Source organism: Ammospiza nelsoni, chromosome 4 (genome assembly GCF_027579445.1).
Source record: "Ammospiza nelsoni isolate bAmmNel1 chromosome 4, bAmmNel1.pri, whole genome shotgun sequence".
Lineage (NCBI taxonomy): Eukaryota > Metazoa > Chordata > Aves > Passeriformes > Passerellidae > Ammospiza > Ammospiza nelsoni.
Genome location: NC_080636.1, coordinates 18,694,471 through 18,714,277, shown reverse-complemented (window position 1 = coordinate 18,714,277; position 19,807 = coordinate 18,694,471). Strand labels below are relative to the sequence as shown.

At 36.3% G+C, this 19,807-nt stretch overlaps 1 protein-coding gene across 1 annotated transcript in view; it reads right to left on the bottom strand.

Moving 5' to 3' along the window:
* The window catches only part of SORCS2 (sortilin related VPS10 domain containing receptor 2), a 536,229-nt gene that overhangs the window by 15,930 nt on the left and 500,492 nt on the right, over positions 1-19,807 (bottom strand). The window contains exons 20-26 of the mRNA XM_059470167.1: positions 19,318-19,504; positions 15,339-15,472; positions 14,075-14,198; positions 12,252-12,364; positions 10,514-10,639; positions 5,829-5,928; positions 4,222-4,324 (exon numbers count right to left, since the gene is read on the bottom strand). Coding sequence (XP_059326150.1) covers positions 4,222-4,324; positions 5,829-5,928; positions 10,514-10,639; positions 12,252-12,364; positions 14,075-14,198; positions 15,339-15,472; positions 19,318-19,504 — 887 coding nt within the window. The remainder of the gene's footprint in view (positions 1-4,221; positions 4,325-5,828; positions 5,929-10,513; positions 10,640-12,251; positions 12,365-14,074; positions 14,199-15,338; positions 15,473-19,317; positions 19,505-19,807) is intronic.

Below are 19,807 nucleotides of genomic sequence, written 5' to 3'. Positions count from 1 at the left end.
CAATTCATGGTGATTTGTGAAAACAATGCATGCAACTTTAAGTAGTAAAGCAGTTTGCAGTAGTTTGCATACAAATTAAAAGGTGAAGATTTTCATGCTCTTTCAGATAATTGAATTTGCTGCAATTAGCCAGGTAAAATGCATAAGCACAAAAAACAGCTATTTGCTCTGGTTTGGCTACTCTAATATCCTGCTATTATACACAAATGAAAAATAAGAAAATTATGATTTCAGATCTTCCTCTAGTAGCATGATGATTACATGGCAGCTTTGATGTGGCTAAAATATAATTTTCCTTTCCTCCACTTTGCCTGGTGCAGACAGTGCTATTTCCCTTCTCTATACTGCTGCCCAGGATCCCACACCATAAAGCTTCTTCTGAGAGGATGAAGAAATCTTTTTCTGGATGGCAGCTTGAAAACCACAAAAAAAAAAAAAAAAAAATACAAACATTGTTTCAAAGGGAATGGAAGAAATGTGTTTTTACTGAACCAAATCTAGTAAAGATGGCATGGTATAAAAAAATATACGCAGATCCCAGATCCACATTAGGAAACAGCCCTGGATTTTTCAAAATGATTTTCCAGCTGCTTCATATTGTTGTGGGCAAAATAAGCAGCTGCAGTCCATTTTACCTGGATGCTTAAACAACTGGAGCATACTAGCGAGTATTGCAACATGTTGTTTGCTTGAGGCACCCACTCTGTGGTGCTTTCCATAGTCAGCAAGTGAGAGCAGAGCAGAGCAGGGCACTGCTTCACTCGTGGCTTGCCCGCCACCCACAGCTGCTGGCAGCTCTGCTCCTCCTGCACAGGCAAGGTTGGTTCACCTGCAAGGAATGACCCCTTGCTCCTTGTTGCCACGCTCAAAATTCCTCCCCTAAACTTTCTAAACCAATAGCTCAGATAAACCAAACAGCTCATTTGTTGAACACCATTAAAATTAGTTTTTAAAAACCCATCACATTTATCATTTGAAATTTACTTGCCCTATACAGAGTAAAAATAGCCCTAATCTGAAGTCCTTATCTACTCTGATCACAAAGGATCAAACCTCTGTGTTTCTGAAAACATTTTGGATTCTTCTTTTTTTTTCCTTTGTTTAAAGCAATGAACCATGGCTTGGGATTGCCACAAGTCACTTGCTGAGCTCTGGGGACTCCAGCACTAGTTTTTATGGAAGTGTCTGGATGCACAAAGAAACCATCAGATAAAGTGGGGGGGTGCATGAATTTCAGGAATGGAGACATGGAAGGATAAACATTTGCAATTTTACACCATGTAAAAACAGAGGGCAGCAGTCTTCCTAGTCATTGCATAAGTATTTGGGATTAGAGCATATAAAATGTGACCTACAGTCGTCCAATCATTAGCTAGACAGCCATAACAGCTCTGGTTATCCAGCAGATCATAAAATTACAGACTTCAGGAACAATTTGGGCATGCTTGGGGACAAGATGTTTCAGCATTCAGAATCCATGGGGCAGTTTGGCCATGTTTTGCCATTTTCTATCAAAGCTGTAGGTCTACAAAAAGGCCTGATATTTTCTCTGCTTTTTTCATCACAAGTCTGAATTCTGTCACTGTAAATAGATGACATGCTCTCGTGTATGAAGCTGTAAGCTCTCTGCCAATCCAGTTTCCATCTTATTTTGCAAGCCAGTTTTTCCATCTTGCATCTTTGCAGGTATCAAACTTAACTTCGAGCCAGCAAAGAGAGAGAAAGCAGCCCAAGACCTGTTCATGCAGTCTCCTGCAAACCACCTGCTTTACATGTGCTCCAAGGCTAGCTGCAGGTCCTCTAGACCCCATTCAGTGTAGTGATAAAACCAAGATCCAAAAAAGTTTCACTGAGGTATGGAAAAAAGGAGTTTTAACCCTTATATTAATCTCCATGAATGACGGGAAGGCACCACCAAATGTCTTCCATCCCCTCCTTAGGTTTGTAAATCATACATCATAATTATGGACAGTATTATCATTTCAACACTTTACACATCTGTAATTTCTCTGTGGAATTAAATAATACTTCTATTTCCCTGAGTTATCCGAGTTACCATAAGCCACAGTAATTCTGAAATTATCACTTAAAATTGAACATTTTTTATTGCCTATGGCATTCTTTCAGCAAATTAATTTTTAATACCCAGGCATATAATAGTGAAAAGTCTCCTTAATGTATTATAACTTGCAACTTTTATATCTATAAAGGACACTCATTTCATAGCCTCAGTCCTTGTGGACCAGTTTGTAAACTTACATACTCACTGTACTGACTTTAAAGGGACTGTACTCCCAACAAACACTCCACAGGGATCCAGCAATGCATCAACCATCTCCATCATCACAGGAAAGATTTTTAAAAAGGATTCAAGATTTTGGTGGGACAGGAGTTCACAGGGAGCCCATGAGGAAAAAGTGATTTTTGAAACACAGCACTGATTAGGTGCTTAATATTGTTTGAAGAAGAAATTGCAAAAGAAGGATGCAATCAAAAAATTGTCAATTTTGAATAGCTTAGCAGTATTATTTAAAAAGGATTCTTTCAAATATCTCAGAAACAGATAAGATACAGACTAAAATTGAAAACTATTGCACGGCCATTCATCAATGCCAACAGCAGTTTTCAAGCTACTGACAAACTTTTGAATAAATCTCACAATAGTCCTCACTTGCATCTAAATAACCCCCAGCCCCCAAATGTAAATGCAAATGATTTTCATGAATTATATACAGAAGTGCAAGAGACATTCAAGCTCACAATTTGGAAATTTTACTGTATTTTCCTCCTTAATAAAAGCTCCACTTATAAAGTAATAGTTCATAGAGCATTTATTTTAGAAAGAACTCAAGAAAGAATATGTTTCTATTCCTTTCTTGAATATTTTATACTACTTCTACAATGCAGTAATTGTGACTGTTATTTAATTGCTCTCATTTAAGAGCTAATAAAAGATATAAATATGATAGCTTTTAAAAGATATCACAAGGAAATTTTATGATCGAAACACAAACAGAAAATCCTCCATTGTATTGCTATTGAAATAATATAATTACATCACATCAACCATTTTTATGTTTTTTCCTTGCTTCAGGCACCTAAAAGAGCAAAATGGATTTTTATTCCATTTTAGACAGGCTGATTCAGTATTCTGTGCTTTGTCCTTTAAAGCAATCAGTCACTATGAACTCTAAAAAACTCAAGTTCTTGAAGAAAAATGGGTTTTTCTCTATTGACATAAAAATCCTTTAGCTAAACAAACTCTTACTTAATGCTAGCTTCATTTACTGCTGTCACAAACTTAATGCTGATAGTAGTTCTATAAACTTGTATTTGTTTTAAATAAAAATCACCCCCTAAAAATGAGGCAAATCAGTATGAATCCTCACTGAGGAAGGACAACAGGAGTGGTGATGATGATGACGATGACGATGATGATGATGATGATGATGATGATGATGATGATGGCTTGTTTCCAGTATGCTCAAACCCAACAGCTTCTGAATGCCCCAGAGATACAGAAATGCCAATAGGATAGACAATGATAACACTGTCCCATGAACAACAACAAATTATTTAAATTACAGAGCAGCTCAGATTAAAATTAATTGCAGTCTACAGACATATCAGACTGTCCAAGGCTGGCATTGCTCAGTTTTGAGAATATCCTTCACAGAAGAAATATTTCCTGCAGAAATATTTCTTCCCTCCACACAGTCCAGTGCCAAGTTAACGCTAATTTCTTTCTGTCAGTCATTTTCCATGACATTGCCTCAGCAATTAAAATGTAATGTGTGCAAAGAGAAGCCCCAGAGCATTACATGCTTTGATAAAACTACTTTTTTAAGCAAATCAGCATTGCAGATGCACTCCCTGTCCCAATAGTTTTAGCTTATTCATAACTGTTAGGAGTAATGAGAAGGGAATTAATCAGGAATGATATTTTAGTTCAGCTATGATTCTTGATGGTATTATTCAGACAAATTGAACAAACTCTCCATAGTTCCTATATTGTTGATATTTATCTTGGATCACAGCAAGTGAAACAAGCAACAGTTCAGTACCTTGATGTCTGAAAAGTTCAGAAAAATATGACTTTTCAAAGGGATGCACTTCTTGCAATTCTTCAAGAAATCTTCTTTATAAATGACAAACTCTGTCTTGCTAATCTATGGATAAATGTAATTATTAAAATGCATCTATTGATTAGGGTTTACTTGCCTTTTGAACTTGTAGAGGATGAAAGCCCCAACAGCAACTAGACAAACAACAAAGAGAACCACAATAGCCCAGTAGCCACTGCCTCCTCCAATTCTCTGAGAGTCTGAAACACAAAATAAAAGAACAGTTTTGCATGTCCCCTTCCACATCATTCACATTCTTGAGCATTCTTTTCTATTTAATTATCAGGTCAAAAACATTGGTTGTTGTTTTTGCAACCTCTTTTTACCCCATCTGGCTTCTTCAGAAAGGCAAAACCACACAATTAGTTAGTGACTTGTTACTGAAGAACAGAGGATGCATTTAAAAAATAGAAAGCAACAAACAGCAAAACCCAAGATCTTGAAGATTTAATTATTTGGGTACTCAGTGGTGGTTTGGGTTTTTTTCAGGGAATCTAAAGTTATCATAGTAAGTGATCACACACCCTAAGTACTTGCTCTGCAAAAGCAGGGCTGTATTAATTTCACAGATGGAGAAACTAAGGCTCTGAACAACAAATGAGCTCATCAAGGTCATGCATTGTTAAAGGCGGAATGAATATGGACTTCTTTCAATCCCTTTTGTGCTGGCAAACAAATGTCAACCCTTTACACCAGACAAGGTACCACAGTGAGACTGTAGCACAGTTCTACATTAGAAACTAGATAAAAGAGCTTTGTTTTCTACAGAGAGATGACAGATAAAATATCACACCATAATTTACAAAAATTGATAATGGCTGGCTAAAGCTGTTCTCCCACAACACAAATTAATAAAGGATATATTATGGGAGATAATACACAAACAAAAATCACAGGACATTCTCATAAAAGATTTAAATCAAAGCTGGGCTTTATGGTTAAAACATCCTTTTAACATCTCCCTGTTTAAAATACACACATACTCTCTTCAACCACTTTCCATCAACAGTGAATCCAGGGAGGCAGGAAATGCCAATTCCCCTTGCCCCCACTCCATTTCCATTTGTTTTAAATAGAGAAAAAACACAATTTATCTCAGGACAGGATTAGTAATGTGGAGATCCTACAGCAACCCTCCCATTAGTTGATCAGAAGATCAGAGATACATGGCAGAGATGCAGCAAGCCTTGTTAGACCCATGTAGTCAGAGCAGCAGTTAATGGCTGATATAAAGGCAAAGAAATTCTGCTTTCTTAGCAGCCAGTGCAACCTAAAGTGCTTTTAGATCACCAGATGAGTTTTTGAAGCCTCGTTGGGTCTTCCTCCAGAACACTGTTTTGTACAGTGGAGGTATTTACTTTATGTTGTGGTTACACAGAAAAAGCAAGAAGCACGTGATACAAATCACAAGATATGACAAAATGCAAACATTAAAAAAAAAATTTGGTTGTGACTGTTAATAACAACCAAATGAAAATGTATGTGTACATATATATACACATATATATACATATATACACATATATACAAAAATAAACATTTGTAAAATAATATAGGCATCTATGTTTATTTATATGTAACGAGTACCAAGTAAATATATACATATGTGTTATATGTACACATACATGATTTTCTCCCTAAATTATCAACACTTGAACAGGCATCCAAAAGTAGGTCCATTGATAGCTTTATTTATATATTTACCTGAACCGGAGTCAGCTAAAGTCACTAAGACCCAGTATCCTCCCCTCAGAAAGAAACTGATGTTGTGTGCATTCAGGGCCTGCTTTATAGCTGTTATTCTCTGAAAATACAACAGATAGAATGTCAGATGTCTGTTCCACTTTGAGACATTCAATGTTTTAAAAAGGAAAACCTCTGGTTCACCTTTAAATGGTGAAAGCACTTGTCAATGATGAGCTGAAATCTAAAAGAAATTCAATATTTAAAAATCAAGCAAAACTCCAGAAGACATAAAAGCTGAAAACATCACAATTTTATAGCCAAATCTTTCTTTTTGATTACCCAAGTCTTTACATTTACCCACTATGAGACAGACAGCAAGCAATTTGCAGATGCTATTGGGTTTACCTGGGCCATAACTCACACAATGCATAATCCATATTAAAAGCCCCCATTCTTCTAACCTATCAGAAGAAAACCTGTGATGCCAACTTTGGATTTTTTGCCATGAAAATTAACTACTACTTAATAATGAACTCCATGTCATAATTTACCTTACCTCCTTACCTAGAATGGAATAAATTCCATTTATTGCTAATTTTTAACAATACTCCATAGAAATAGATATATTCATTCATGTGGAAAAAAAAAATCAGTATTCTCCCATTTTCCTCTAGTGAATAGAGCAAAGTGAAATATGGTCTCTCATATTTTTATGGAGCAGAACCATTAAATATACCCTCACATCCTAACCCCGGATGACAAATTGTCTGAATTATACTTTCTACTTGCTTGTGTCTTCAACATGGTCAATTTTCTAAAAGATCAAAGCTACTTTTATACTCTATGCCTTATAATTTGGGACACGACTTCCCAGAGGATGCCAAATTAGAAATTTACTTTATATCCATGAAACCTTCACAAGTAACTCCTTTTACGATATTATCAATTATGGTGCTCATCTTTGACAAGCTTTTGAAGTATAATGGATAAAAATCCCTGTGGTCCCTCTCATATTATGGACAGGCACTATACAAAAGTTCAAATATCATCATTCTTTTTGAGGAATATCTAACTTCTGAAGCTATTCCACTGACTTTATTAAATTTTTTTTATGTGGGAATGACTCAACGTAATGGTGAAGTAATCATGGCTTCAGTTATTTCACAAGACAATTACAGCAGACAGCTCCTAAGTATTTATCTTTTTGCCTAAAGCCTGAAAAGAAAATGGATATGAAAACTCCACTTAGGAGTTAGGAGTAACTCCTCCTTAGGATTAGGAGGCTTATAAGTGATGCTGCTATCAATGAATAAAATTTCTTTGTATCAATCCAGGGTCATTCATGAGTTCATGGTGTAAAGTGCCAAAGAGACAGCTACTTTAAGTTAATCTGACTTACATCCAGTAAATGAAATTTCTGAGCTCCATAACTTTTGATTCTTCATATTTTCCTGGCAGGTTCATAAGGAACCCAACATTTGGTGTGGTTTTTGCTTAAGTGATTAAGACTTGTTTGATATTTAACTCCCCACTGCTGGATTTGAACCCAAATCTATAGGAACAACATGTCCCCAGGTCCTCAGGTAAAAAATTTGAATCTCATGTGAATCCAGCCAAAGGTTCTGGCTTACTTATTTCACTGAAAGACTAATGTATTTTTCAGTGCTCCTGGGTTTTTTTCCTGTCCCAAGGTATTTTTTGAGCTCCTCTCTAGACTTAAGTGGAAGGTTCATATACCAGCATTTGAATTTTCCATCTTCTTTTTTTATATCCTTTACAATGACAATATTTGAACATGTCAACACAATGGCTCCTGCATTATAAGAATGTAAAAGAATGAAAAATAATGACACTGTTCAAACTCTTACCCACATCTACATCTTGGGTTCTGACTTTCCCTTTTTGCCAAAGCAACTCACTGGGAATTTTCTACTACTGTGAAGTAGTTTGTCTGGATTGAAATCTTCCTCAGAGCCCCTGCCTTCCAGATTATAGTTTAATTATATTTTAATTGACTCTTTCAACTGGACTTATCCCACCTGACATTAGACATGCAGTAGATGTGCATAAATTAAGCAACCAAGTCTTCTCTGGAGTCAATAATTAGAAAGGAAAACTTTTGAAATTTCTCTATTCTTGAAAGCAGGTTAAATCACAGTCAGCTTTTATTTCTCTCTGCATATATTTGAAACAAAAAGGGCTCTTGTCAGAGTGGAATAAAATTTCAGAATTTCCAAAGGGCTCCTCCTACTGCACTGACAGCTTACTTACCATCTTTGTTATTGATTGCTACTTTTATCAGTAATGATTCATATTCTACATGACTAACCTAATAAACAGCATCACATCCCAACACTCCATGTAAAGCACCAATAAAAACTCCAGCAAGCAGCTGTTCCCTGCCTGAGCAAGAAATTATTGCCTTTAATCTTTCTGAAATAATGTAATATTCCCAAATCTAAAAGGTTTTCAGCCAAGAACAAAGAGGTTCTCTTTAAGAAAAGACATTTTATAACTATGCCTAAGTTAAAGGTATCAGGGACACCTCCAAATGTGCAGAAAACATTCTGCATTGCTGGGTTCTCACAAAAGTGTCACAACTCTGACTTTGAGAACTGGCATAAGCAGTGTGACAAAGCACATCTTTTCACTGATTCATGATAAAAATCTTCAAGATTCTCTTCTAGTAACAGAAGGGAATGTAAGGAATCTTTAAACATATGACAACATGAGTATTTTCCTGCTGACTTACCAGAAGCTATTGCTTCTAAGTTTATTTATATAGGATATATTTTCAGGATATTTCTCAAGTCGCAATTGATTCTGATATAACACATTTTATCAAAATTTTTGCCATTCAAGTCTAAAGCAACACATTTATATGCACATACCAATAGCTAAAACAATGTCTATTAGCAGTAATATAAAACCAGAAATGTAGGCAGCTGTCACAAGAAGACTGACTGTACATCTCTACAGCACTGTACTCTAAGAACAGTCAGTGTTGAGATGTGAGACTGGCGTACCTGACTTATCATCACAGCACAGCAAAGGCTGCTGTAATTGCTCCTGTCTCCCTTGTTCCTGCTCCAGCCATGGGTCTGACCTGGTTCATCCTAACAATGTCAGAAATGTACACAAATTCTCCAGATTATACAACTTCTTTCCCCTTCCCCTGCTCCTCTAGCTCCAGAAAACCTTTGCAAGGTCTTACTGGAGAACTAATTACAAAACTGTGTCCTGCTACACTACTGGGACATCCCTACAGCCTCACTGAATGGCAGCTTTTCCAAATCATTTGCAGCATGGGACTGCTCCTCTTTATGCTTTAAAGTAACTCACATGATGTTTCATACACAAACATGAGCACAACCTTGAGACAGCATTGATTTTAACTGATACTCTTTAAGCTGCCTTGAAGCACAGCACTAAAATAGAAATTGAGATTTAAAGGGAGCTAATATGCATAACACTTTGCACTGAAGTAAAATCTTTGTACAACCAAAATAATCTATATCCATTAGTTTCCTTAAATTATTGAACATATCCATTCCCCAATGGCTCAGAATAAGGAATTTCCTATAGAAACTTCACCTTGCTTCCTCAAGAAATGCACATTTTCAAATAATTTTGAAGTGGTAATGTTCCCCTGGCTGAAAGTCTTAGTCCATGAATGTGTCTCTACAAAAGAAACAACCCACAAAAATTAACTATTTCCTGCAACATAATCAAGAATTCAGACTCCCAGGAATTCTCACTGTGATTACATGGGAGAACAGTAAGGGTGCCTGCCAAAAAAGTAGAAAGCTTTGTGTGCTCACACATTTCAATGATAGACACCTGTTCAAGTACTTGGATAACTTCAACATACTCCTTTGGACCTTCCAAAGTACATCTCATGAACTCCAAACACAACCTATTTGGTTTATGTTAATATGAAGAGCTTTGTCTTGCCTACTGCCCCAGCTCTTCAGAGACCATGACCTTGTCTTAGAAAGCTTTAAAATGCCCTTCAAAGTTAAGGACACCTTACACTGATTCTTTCTAACTGGCAGGACATGAACTGCAAGGTACAGGCACAGAGCTAGGATCTGTTTCTTCTCTATCACAGCAAAAGGACAAATATAATAAATTGTATGTGCCAAACGTACAAGTCTTCTGGTTTTCAATGGGCATGAAGTCTCTAAAAATGGAGGAAACATTGTTTGAAAACAACTAGGGAGAAACTAGTGTCTGATTTTCAATCCTGTCTTCACTAAATTTGTTTTTTACCAATTGAAAATGACATTTTCTTACAAGGGCATAAAGTACTTGCTTGATGCTCTTTACATTATGGGTCAATGACTGGGTTTGATTGGACCTGAAATCTAATTTCCTTCTGTAGACAGTGCAGAGACTCTTTGCTCTACTGGATCTTCACAGAATGACAAGTATCACTGCTGTTTCTGTTTAAAAGACAGACCAATATTAAATATTCTTGAGAAACACACTAATACCAGAAAGTAGATTGTGATTGTCTGGACACTGTCAAACACATCAGACATAGCTGCTGTAGCATTCACATGTATCTTGTCAGATAGGAGTGAGATCTTTACACAGACAGGGATCACCTCTTAATTTCATATAAAGGCAATGAGACTACAGCCACTTAGTGCAAAAGAGGATGAAGGCTGTTCTAAGCAGATGTGCATTGCTCTGGTTACCTTATCACTTGTTATGCTTCTCTTCTTTTTTGGCTGATTTGCTGGTAGTAGCACATGCAAGTCAGCAGCTGTGGGCAGACCAGGTTTCACAACTGTCATGAGTGTTTCTTCAGGTATACTGGTCTCCTGTGAAGACAACAGAGGCACACTTTGTGTTTTATATTAAATACATAAGTAACTCCACATATGGCATATAGAATTCATTATTCAGATCCTTAATATCTAAAGGGAATTCCACTAGAAGCTGAAACATGAACAAAGCCAAACATAAATGTACTGAAATGTGAGTTGCTCTTTGGATACTGGAAGACCTAAGTGCTGTTATCACATTAAAGTAATTCAGTGGCATCAAGAAAAGAAGCAAAATGAGGAGGTTTTCAGGTTTTATAAAAACTGCAATGGGTGAGCACTTCTGAGGCAACATAAAAAAAAAATTAAAAGTGGTTTAGGATCCTTTGTGGGCCATTCAGACACAGTGTAGACTTAGAAGTGAATACTCATTACAGCTAACTTTAGCTTTTGAAGGTGGCTTAGGAAGGTGCTTAATGAACAGAGAGAAGTTCTTCAATGCGAGACTAAGAACACTCAGGTTCAGCTCTTGAAATTGTAATGAATACCTTCATTCCCCTGCTGAAAGTCAAGTACATCTCTTTGTAAAATAGTTTGTGCTAATTTGGCTTTTAGTTCTGAATTTCTCCATGTTTTGTACAATGTAGCCACACAATTCTAGTGACCATACCCTAGGCACTTTCCTTGGCCTTCCTCCAAGACATTCTGAAATTCCATTAAATTGTCCATATACTTTGATAAATGTTTCAGTAATTATTAAAATGCAAGAGTTATTTTATAGGGGAGTAAAATATTTTTTGACTGACACTAGTGGAACTCATTATGGAATGAATTTAAGTTGATAAAAGCAAGAAATTAACGTCATTTGATAAAAATCTCAAAGAAAAAAAAGCAGGAAACTCTATAAAGTCAAGAAATTTAGAACCTGATTTGCACAATTGCAAATCCAGGATGAGTAAAATGATTTAAAATTCAAATATTTTATAAACAATATCAAGCTGTACTTCAGTGCTACTACACTCATGAAAGCAGTGTGTGCACCCTCAATTGCTGGCAGGATGTGTGCCTGAAGAGCTCTCGAGCCCAAAGTTTCCATGAGGTGATCTAATGCCACAGCACTAATTCATAGTTTGTATTTGATTTAACGTACAGGATTCATCTGTTCGAAATCCAGATTTCTTTTGTGAACACGCTCTGAAAAACCACTGCATGAATTGAGTGCCTATATATTATATGTAATTTTCAAAGTTACAGAATAAGCATAGGAAATTCTTTCTTTCTGCTTTTTTTTACACAAAGATGATGTCTTTTATATTACTCATTGCTTAGCTTCTAAATCTATCACACTTAAGCTACTTAACTCTTCCTGCTTTGGAGTCATCAGTGTTTGCTAATATGTCTACCCCTAATCCCAGAGAGCAATATTTAGCATTAATTGCCAATTAGGCTGTGTTAGACCTAAACTGTCTGTGTTACAATATCATCGTCAACAGCTTGCACTTAAAAGTGACACTAGGCTCAAACTTGCATGAAATGTGGCTCATGAGGTTCACTTTACTATTTTGCTCTGCCTCCATTTCAAAATACCTTCTAAACGAGAAGGTATTAACTTAACCTTCAAACTTTACAGCTGGTGAGGGAACATTTTATGACCAATCTGAAGGAGCACCTTCGCAAGGAGTCGCGTCACCACCCGCCCGATGTCTTCCCTCCACTCTGGTATGTCAGGGTTGTACATGTCCAGGTCCTTAGAAAACTTCAGAGGAAGAACATGGAAATGATCTATAAAAACAAAAATAAATAGCAAGAAATAAACTAGATTGCAAAAGGGGTTTGATAGAACTAAAAGTCTCTATTTAGCACTTTATGCTGTGCAGCACTGCAGTATCTAGGACCCCTGCTGCTCTCTGTTGTCAGGCATTCCATTTCTTTCTGTATTTTCATCAACACCATCAAAATTGTGCCCAAAGACTAAAGAGAGGAGGAAGAAAAGGAAACAAAGCAGATTCACATACATGCTCTGGGCTCATAATGTTCCAGATAATTTTCCCCTAGCTCAATAAGGGAGTATTGAAAAGAAGTCATTGGTTTCTTTTATTTGAAATTATAATGTACCAATGGATTTTATTCTCACTGAATCATAAGCATGTGGAGGTTTTTCCACTACACATTTCTGTTTTCTGTATAAAATGAATACGTTAGTCCATAAATTAGATACGAAAATAAGAACAGAAATTATATTGCAAAGGCTAACTATTTCCCTCTTTGAAGAAAAAATAAAACAAAGGTACAATATTTCTTTGGATATTGTCAAAAATATCTGAAATACTAGAAATGGGATGACCCTCAGAAAGAAGTCTCTAAAATCTTCCCTTTCTCCCTACAGGATCCTTGGATGAAAACCTAGGGAACTTAATGCAAAGCAGGGATAGAGAACCTCTGGAATGCACAAGTCAAACCTGCTTCCCCTCACTATTTCCAACAGAATTTTATTTAAACATGGCTTTCTTTTTCAAAAGTTTCTTTATTTTCTTGATGGCCAGTATTTTCATGCTCTTGATATCAGGATTGGCAAAAGAAGCACTGGAATGATAAAGCCATTGATGTATTCACACTAAGAGAGTTATACTTCTAAAGATTTCTTAAAAAGCTGGTGCATTTATAAGCGGCAATATATATATTATATCCATTTATCCTTGAAAATGAGAAGGTTCATAAAAGCTCCATTTAGCAAAAATGGAGGTTTTGCCATTATTTCAAAACAGTAAGTATAATAAAAGCAAAAATAACAGAATCTTCTTCAGACAACAGAGATGTATCACGTCTTGTATTGCATGATAGCTGAAGGCTTTTAGCTCTGCATTAAAATAAAAGCTTTTATACTTATTACAATTCCCACATGTGACAGTACAAATACAAATGTAAATAATTTCCCAGCACTGCATTTTCCACAGTATATTCTGCCTTGTCACTACATAATAAAACACAAAAAAGCCACACCAGGACACATTATGGAACAAGAGCTGAAGGGTTATTTGATAATTACAGCAGAGCTATATTTGATCCAAAATCTCAGATAAACATCAAGGTAACAGTGATATATTGTGATGAAAGACAATTATTTGACATGGTTTTCAATGCTGAGAGCAAGAGCATTTTTTTTTTCTTTTTTTTTTTTTTTTTTTTTTTTTTTCAGAGGTATTTAGACTACTTTACTTATAAATTCTGGGAAACCTTCTAGTCACTGGCCAAAATACAACTCAAATACATATAGCATTTGGGAACCACAGTAACATTTAAAATAAGCAAAGGAAAATGTTTGACTGTTGAGCTTTCTGGAGTTATTTAGTGACTTTTCATGCCTCTAATTTTAACAATTAAATCTGGCATTAGATTTAATTTTACAATAGGTTCACTTGTGGTAGGGCTGGTTTTAGACATCCAGTAAAATTACATATGAAACAAAAAAAGGGAAAAAGACTAATGTCTTACCAAAAACATGGACAACTTTTGAGTCCTGAAGCATAGAGCTCCCACAGGAAACTTGCACCGTAACTCTGACATCACCTGTCTCAGCAAACTTTGTCACCAGAAAATTCTCCAATGTAAGCAGTGGCTTTAAAAAAAAACAAAGAAGAGTTGGAAACAGCATTTCAGCAAGAACCATGAGAACAGTGCTGAAAAAGACTGTTGATAAAATATCACCAAAAAAATTTCACATAAAATTTAAATTTTTCAATATTTTATCAAATCGATCAACTACAATTTTCAATAGAGAATTTTTCTTTCCTTGAAAGGATCTTATACAATCAAGCAGCCAGATGAGGAAAATATTTCTTTTAGAGTAATCAGTCAAGTTTTAGGTTTTCAGTCAGATCCCACTAAAATTAATGGAGTCTGAGTGAGACTCAACAATCTCTACAAGATTATATGAAGCAAATCATTTGCCTCAAAAAATGCAGGGTATGTCAGGGTCAAAAGGATTAATGGTGTCAACTTAGAGCACCAGCCCACAGTCACCTCTAATGTGGAGCTGAGATACTCTGCTCCCTGACCACATCCTTAAGAATGACAAAACCCTTCACAAGACCCTCAGCACCTCTTCTTGCAATGGCAAAGTCAATAATGATGAACAGATACAGGCTGGGATTAGGGGAGACAGCACATTCACAAGAAGAAAGTTCACTGCACTTATTTGAAGCATTCCTCTGTCACACTTAGTCTGCCTCATAAAGAAAATATCTGTTATTTTAAAAATGACCTTAAAAGAAATTAACCCAGCTATACAATAAATACTCCCCAGCAGAAATACTTGGATATTTAATGCTCTAGGACAAGTATGTAGACTTTGATCCACAAATTAATAACACTAGATTGTTTGAGCGCTCTCAATGTTTTGATATCCTTTAAGATAACACATTTATTTTTGATATGACAGTTATTTTAGACCCACAGAAAACATTTATCTATACAATGAGAAAAACCCAAACAACCTATACATATATTTGTTCAGCACTTCAATTTACATTACTTGTTATTAGCTTGGAAATGCATAAATCTAAGTTTCATCATTCACCAGTTATGATCCCAAATCCATTCCCCTCTAAAAGTTGGGTTTTTTCCACAGGTAATGAAGTATAAGAAAATGTTGTTTCTCCCCCACAAAGCAAACAGTTTAAAATTTGAAAGAAAGGGAAAACCTTTATTGGAAAGAGATTGAAATTATCTCTTGAAATAATCAAAACCATTTGTGTACCTGAAGATTGTTTCCTATCCACCAGTAGAAAACTGTCAAATTAGGGTTCTTAGGCAGGATGATGGCTGTCAAGTTCACCTCCTGGTTTCTCCCAATGACTGGAACCACTTCTAAATTTAAAGCCTGGAGTGGGGCTGAACAAAGTTCCAAAAACATCACTGAACAAGAATCCATCAATTTATTAACATCTCCTTCCCCAAAAGCCTCCCACCTGTTCACCATAAGGTCCTGAATTCATTTTTCCCTCCCTCCTTTCCTTCCTCTTTTACGTCCATATTGAAATCTATGGACATAATTGGAAAGACTTCATTTCAACTACAAAGCATCCCCCAGATGACCCCAAAACCCCTCAAACCATATCTTAAAGCAATAAGACATATCAACAAAATGGGCTTCTCTCATGGCCCATTTGTTTCATTCATGTCCAATTCCTGACACATAAGCAAATACTCCAGTTAAAAACTGGAAAAGGCAATCTCAGCTTTTTTTTTTCCTTCTTTTTTTAAACTCAGTAACAAAAGATCAAATGAATAGAAATCTAACAAGTCTCAAATTGCTAAGGGATAATCAGAAAACTGAAAAAGAATGCTGCTGACTACTCATTTTCATTATAAAATATCAGCTGTTAGGCTCACATAAAAAATCTCATTAATTCATGCTTTCAAATAGAACTGTACATCAGGGGAGCATTTATTTGCAAATCAAAATAGATAACCTCTGGACTCCAAAATGTGCCTTAGAGTAAGTTTATTCCTTTCTGAACTACTAAAACCATAAACATTACTATTTGTTTAAAAGAAATGCATCATTACAACGGTTTTATCTGCTTGTGTTATGTTTATTAGCGTTGTGCTGTTTCACAGTGTTGAAAGAAAATCTTTCCCTCAGAGGTTTCCCAGTATATCTTTATCAGAATGTCTGAAGGTAAAAGCTTTTTAACAGCACAATGTGGTAACTAGAATTTCTTAACTTCTTCGCCTGCACCAAAAACCTGGGATATGAAACCACTGTAGAGCTCAAAACTCATTCCTCACATAGAATGAATACTAACCATCCATTTCTGCTCCATTCTAAATATCTTTTAACTCATTCAAAGGTTCTTCACTTACATTTAATAGTAATTAACACTGGTCTAAAGTATTTCTCTTATTTTGTATCAGGGAGTGAATCATTGCTGGTTCACTTCTAATTTCACTTTGAGTAAACTGACTGAACTTCTGAGAGCAAGTTGTCCAAAGCCCTTTTCCACTTCACTTCACTTGATCTGTGTGGTGCTTCATCTGAATGTAAAGCGCTATTTTACTCTGCATTTTCTCCAATAACTCTCTAACCACCTAGATGAATTCAAAACTGTTGGGTGCTTTAACAAATTATTTCTTCAGTAGCTTCCAGAGGAGTAAAAATGCTTCTCTGGTGATGGTGTCTTGAAGAAAATCCAGAAATGTTAGGAATTTCATTAAATTTGTTCCTCCTAGAAATATATTTTCCTTCTCGAAGGATCTGAGAAACCTTTTAGCTTCTGCCATAAATCTGTGTTTTCACAAAGGAAACTGATTACTTTGAGATATGGTTTTGTTCCTGAAGAAGATTACTTTCTTTTCCAAAATTTTTAGAGTCCAAGTTGCTTGGTACTTGAATGATGACTGTAATTTCAAGGTTGTTCTTTCTATATATTAAAGAGCTGAGAATAATTACTGCAAATCCTTCTGCTTGTCTCTGTTGCACAATTCCATAATGCATTTGAACAAGCTTCATGGCACCCTTAAGTGTGTACAATTAAGACTGAAGTTATATGATTTCTATTTAACTAAGTTAAAATTTCAATAGTTTCCAAAGTTCCACACTATACAGGTCATGGTTCCATGAAAAATAAAATCCATGCAGCATATGTATTAATGGATGTATGCAGTTCTTCTTTAGTTCTTTTTATTCTGAGTTCTTGGGCCTCTACAGTTGCCTACTCACATTTTTGCTAATTCTAACTTCTAATTTCTCTTGCAGTTCATTAGAAAGTTGTAGATTGTTTAATCTGGATCAGAAAGTATGATTTGCACAACAGGCAAAAATTCTTATAATTGTCCTGCATTACAGAGTATCACATAGCAACCTGGCAGAAGTGGAAAGATTTCCTCTACCATTTGCCTCTGAAAAAATTCCCTGGGAATAATGCATCAGTTGAAGACTGCTGACTCCTGAAAGAAGAACTCTGCAGAGACCCCTGCTTTCATGGTATTCCACAGTGAAAAATGTCCCTTAATGGCTATCAGTGTTTCACTAGAACGTAGAAATTGCAGTTTAATTAGTGCCAACTAATTTCCTCAAATCTTGTAATTTACCTAAAAAATTAAACAGAGCTAATCACGTGGAAAGCATTTACTCAAGCAGGCTGTGTAACACACCTCCATTCTGCCAGTCCCTGTGCAGCATCCAGGGGCAGGCTCAGGAAGGGATCACATGCGCCTCAGTGCCCTGCTGTCTCTGCACTTCTGCACCAAAGCCCCCCTAATGCACCACTCATTTACTTGTGTAAAACAATTCTGCTTTCTGCAGTTTTAAAATCTGCTGCATGAAAGAGAATCTACATATTTTAGTTTTACTGTTTATTCTAACATAGGCCATGCTAAAAGCACACTTTGAGAAAGTCTTCTGCTTTCCATCAGGGCTTGCTATTGCTTGTCATTCTCTGAAGGGTTAGAAGTTATTCTTGGAGAGAAGAATGTCACACAGAGTTTTTTCCTTTTCATTGCTTGTACAGATCTACTATTTCTTTGCCTACTCCACTTCTCAGCACCTAGAAGCTTCTCAAATGTAACAGTAAAGCCCTAAGTAATTTATCTGATTCTCTGGAGTTGTCAAATGATTTAAAAAACAAACACAACAAAGAAACAGATAATGAAACTGAGCTGTAAAATTTGATTCAGATTCTTTCTGCTTGATAATAACAGGAGACTGGTCTTCAGCATGAATGTGTTTGGCTTTGTGTGCTACTCAAAGAAGAACTGGAAACTCTGAACTCAAGGACACACTAGCAAAATACAAAAATATCAGCAGTCACTAGACAAGCTGACATAAAGCAGATGGCTCTGTGCATAACCTGGTATATGGCTCCAGTGATTTTCACTGCTTTGGGTTTAGGATGGAAGGCACACCACTGACAACAGAGGGAAACAGACACCTGGAGAATGCAAGATGAGTATCTTTCCCTTTGATGTTACTAGTTTCTGAATTTTTTTGACGCATCTGAAAACAGGCAATAGCTGTCTTGAATCTCAAAGGAAGAGGAGAAATCAGTTCCACTTTTGAGTTTCCTTCTTCATTTCAGTTATGAGATGACTGAGGTACATTAAGCTTGCAATGGTGCATGATATTCCCTGGGCCATGCTATTCTTTATTTTGTATCTGTTTGATTGGGTTTTTTCAGTCTTAATTAAGGAGAGGAAGAGAAGCGCAAGTCAAGTAATACTGCTGGCAAACATGAAGTTATATCCAAGCACCATTTAAAAATCTGTGACAATTAACTACCTAAAATTTAGATTTAGAACCACTGAGATTTTGACTAATTTTTAGAATCATACAAGAACTCATGTTTCCCAATACGTCTGTTAACTTGCTTTACACTGCACCTGGAAGCTCTACAAAGACCTAGCTCAAAGTATTAAATTTTAGCTGCTAAGGCTGACAAGGGGTGTTGAATCAGGAAGATGGATCAAACCTGAAATTTATACTGAGGCATGTTTATTATTTAAAAGATTAATAAACCATCCTTCTGCCAAATCCAAACAAAAACTGATTCTGACCTCCTACTGGATTAGGTTTACAAGCCTCTGCATTAACAACACACAACACTGCAAGACTGCATGAGGATATTGAAAAAATACGGTCTTTCCTAACTATGACTAGCAATTTTCATTCCTCTTTCATAGCTGACACGAGGTCTGTACACAGTGGCCAAAGTAAGAAAACCAAAGAGCAGATTTACAGTTGACTTGGACGAACACCACAGCCTCGTCATGCCCAGCCACATTCTCAGCCTTGACGGAGACGCGGTAAATCCCGGGATTCTCGTAGCGGTGACGGATGGGCTCTCCAGTCATTGTCAGGTTCACGTATATCGCCTTAAAGCCGTCCCCAAGATCTACCTGGTATTTGGTACTCAATACATCACCCTAAAAGGAAAACACATCCAAGATATCTGCAATGGTCACAACCAAAATAGACAGGACACATGTTTGTAACCTTTTACGGAATCACAACAGCGTTTTCAGCCCCAGCCAGACATCTTCACCCAACTGCGACAGCTGCAGTAAAACCACTACTGCCATGGCAATTACATTAGTGCAACAGAAGCTCTGTGCACTAACAGAGAAAATACCATGTTTAGAGAGCAAGATGCTACCTTAAAATTATATACCCCAGACCACTGGCCAAGTTGTATGGCACAGAAACCATCACTCTTCTCTTAATGCAGC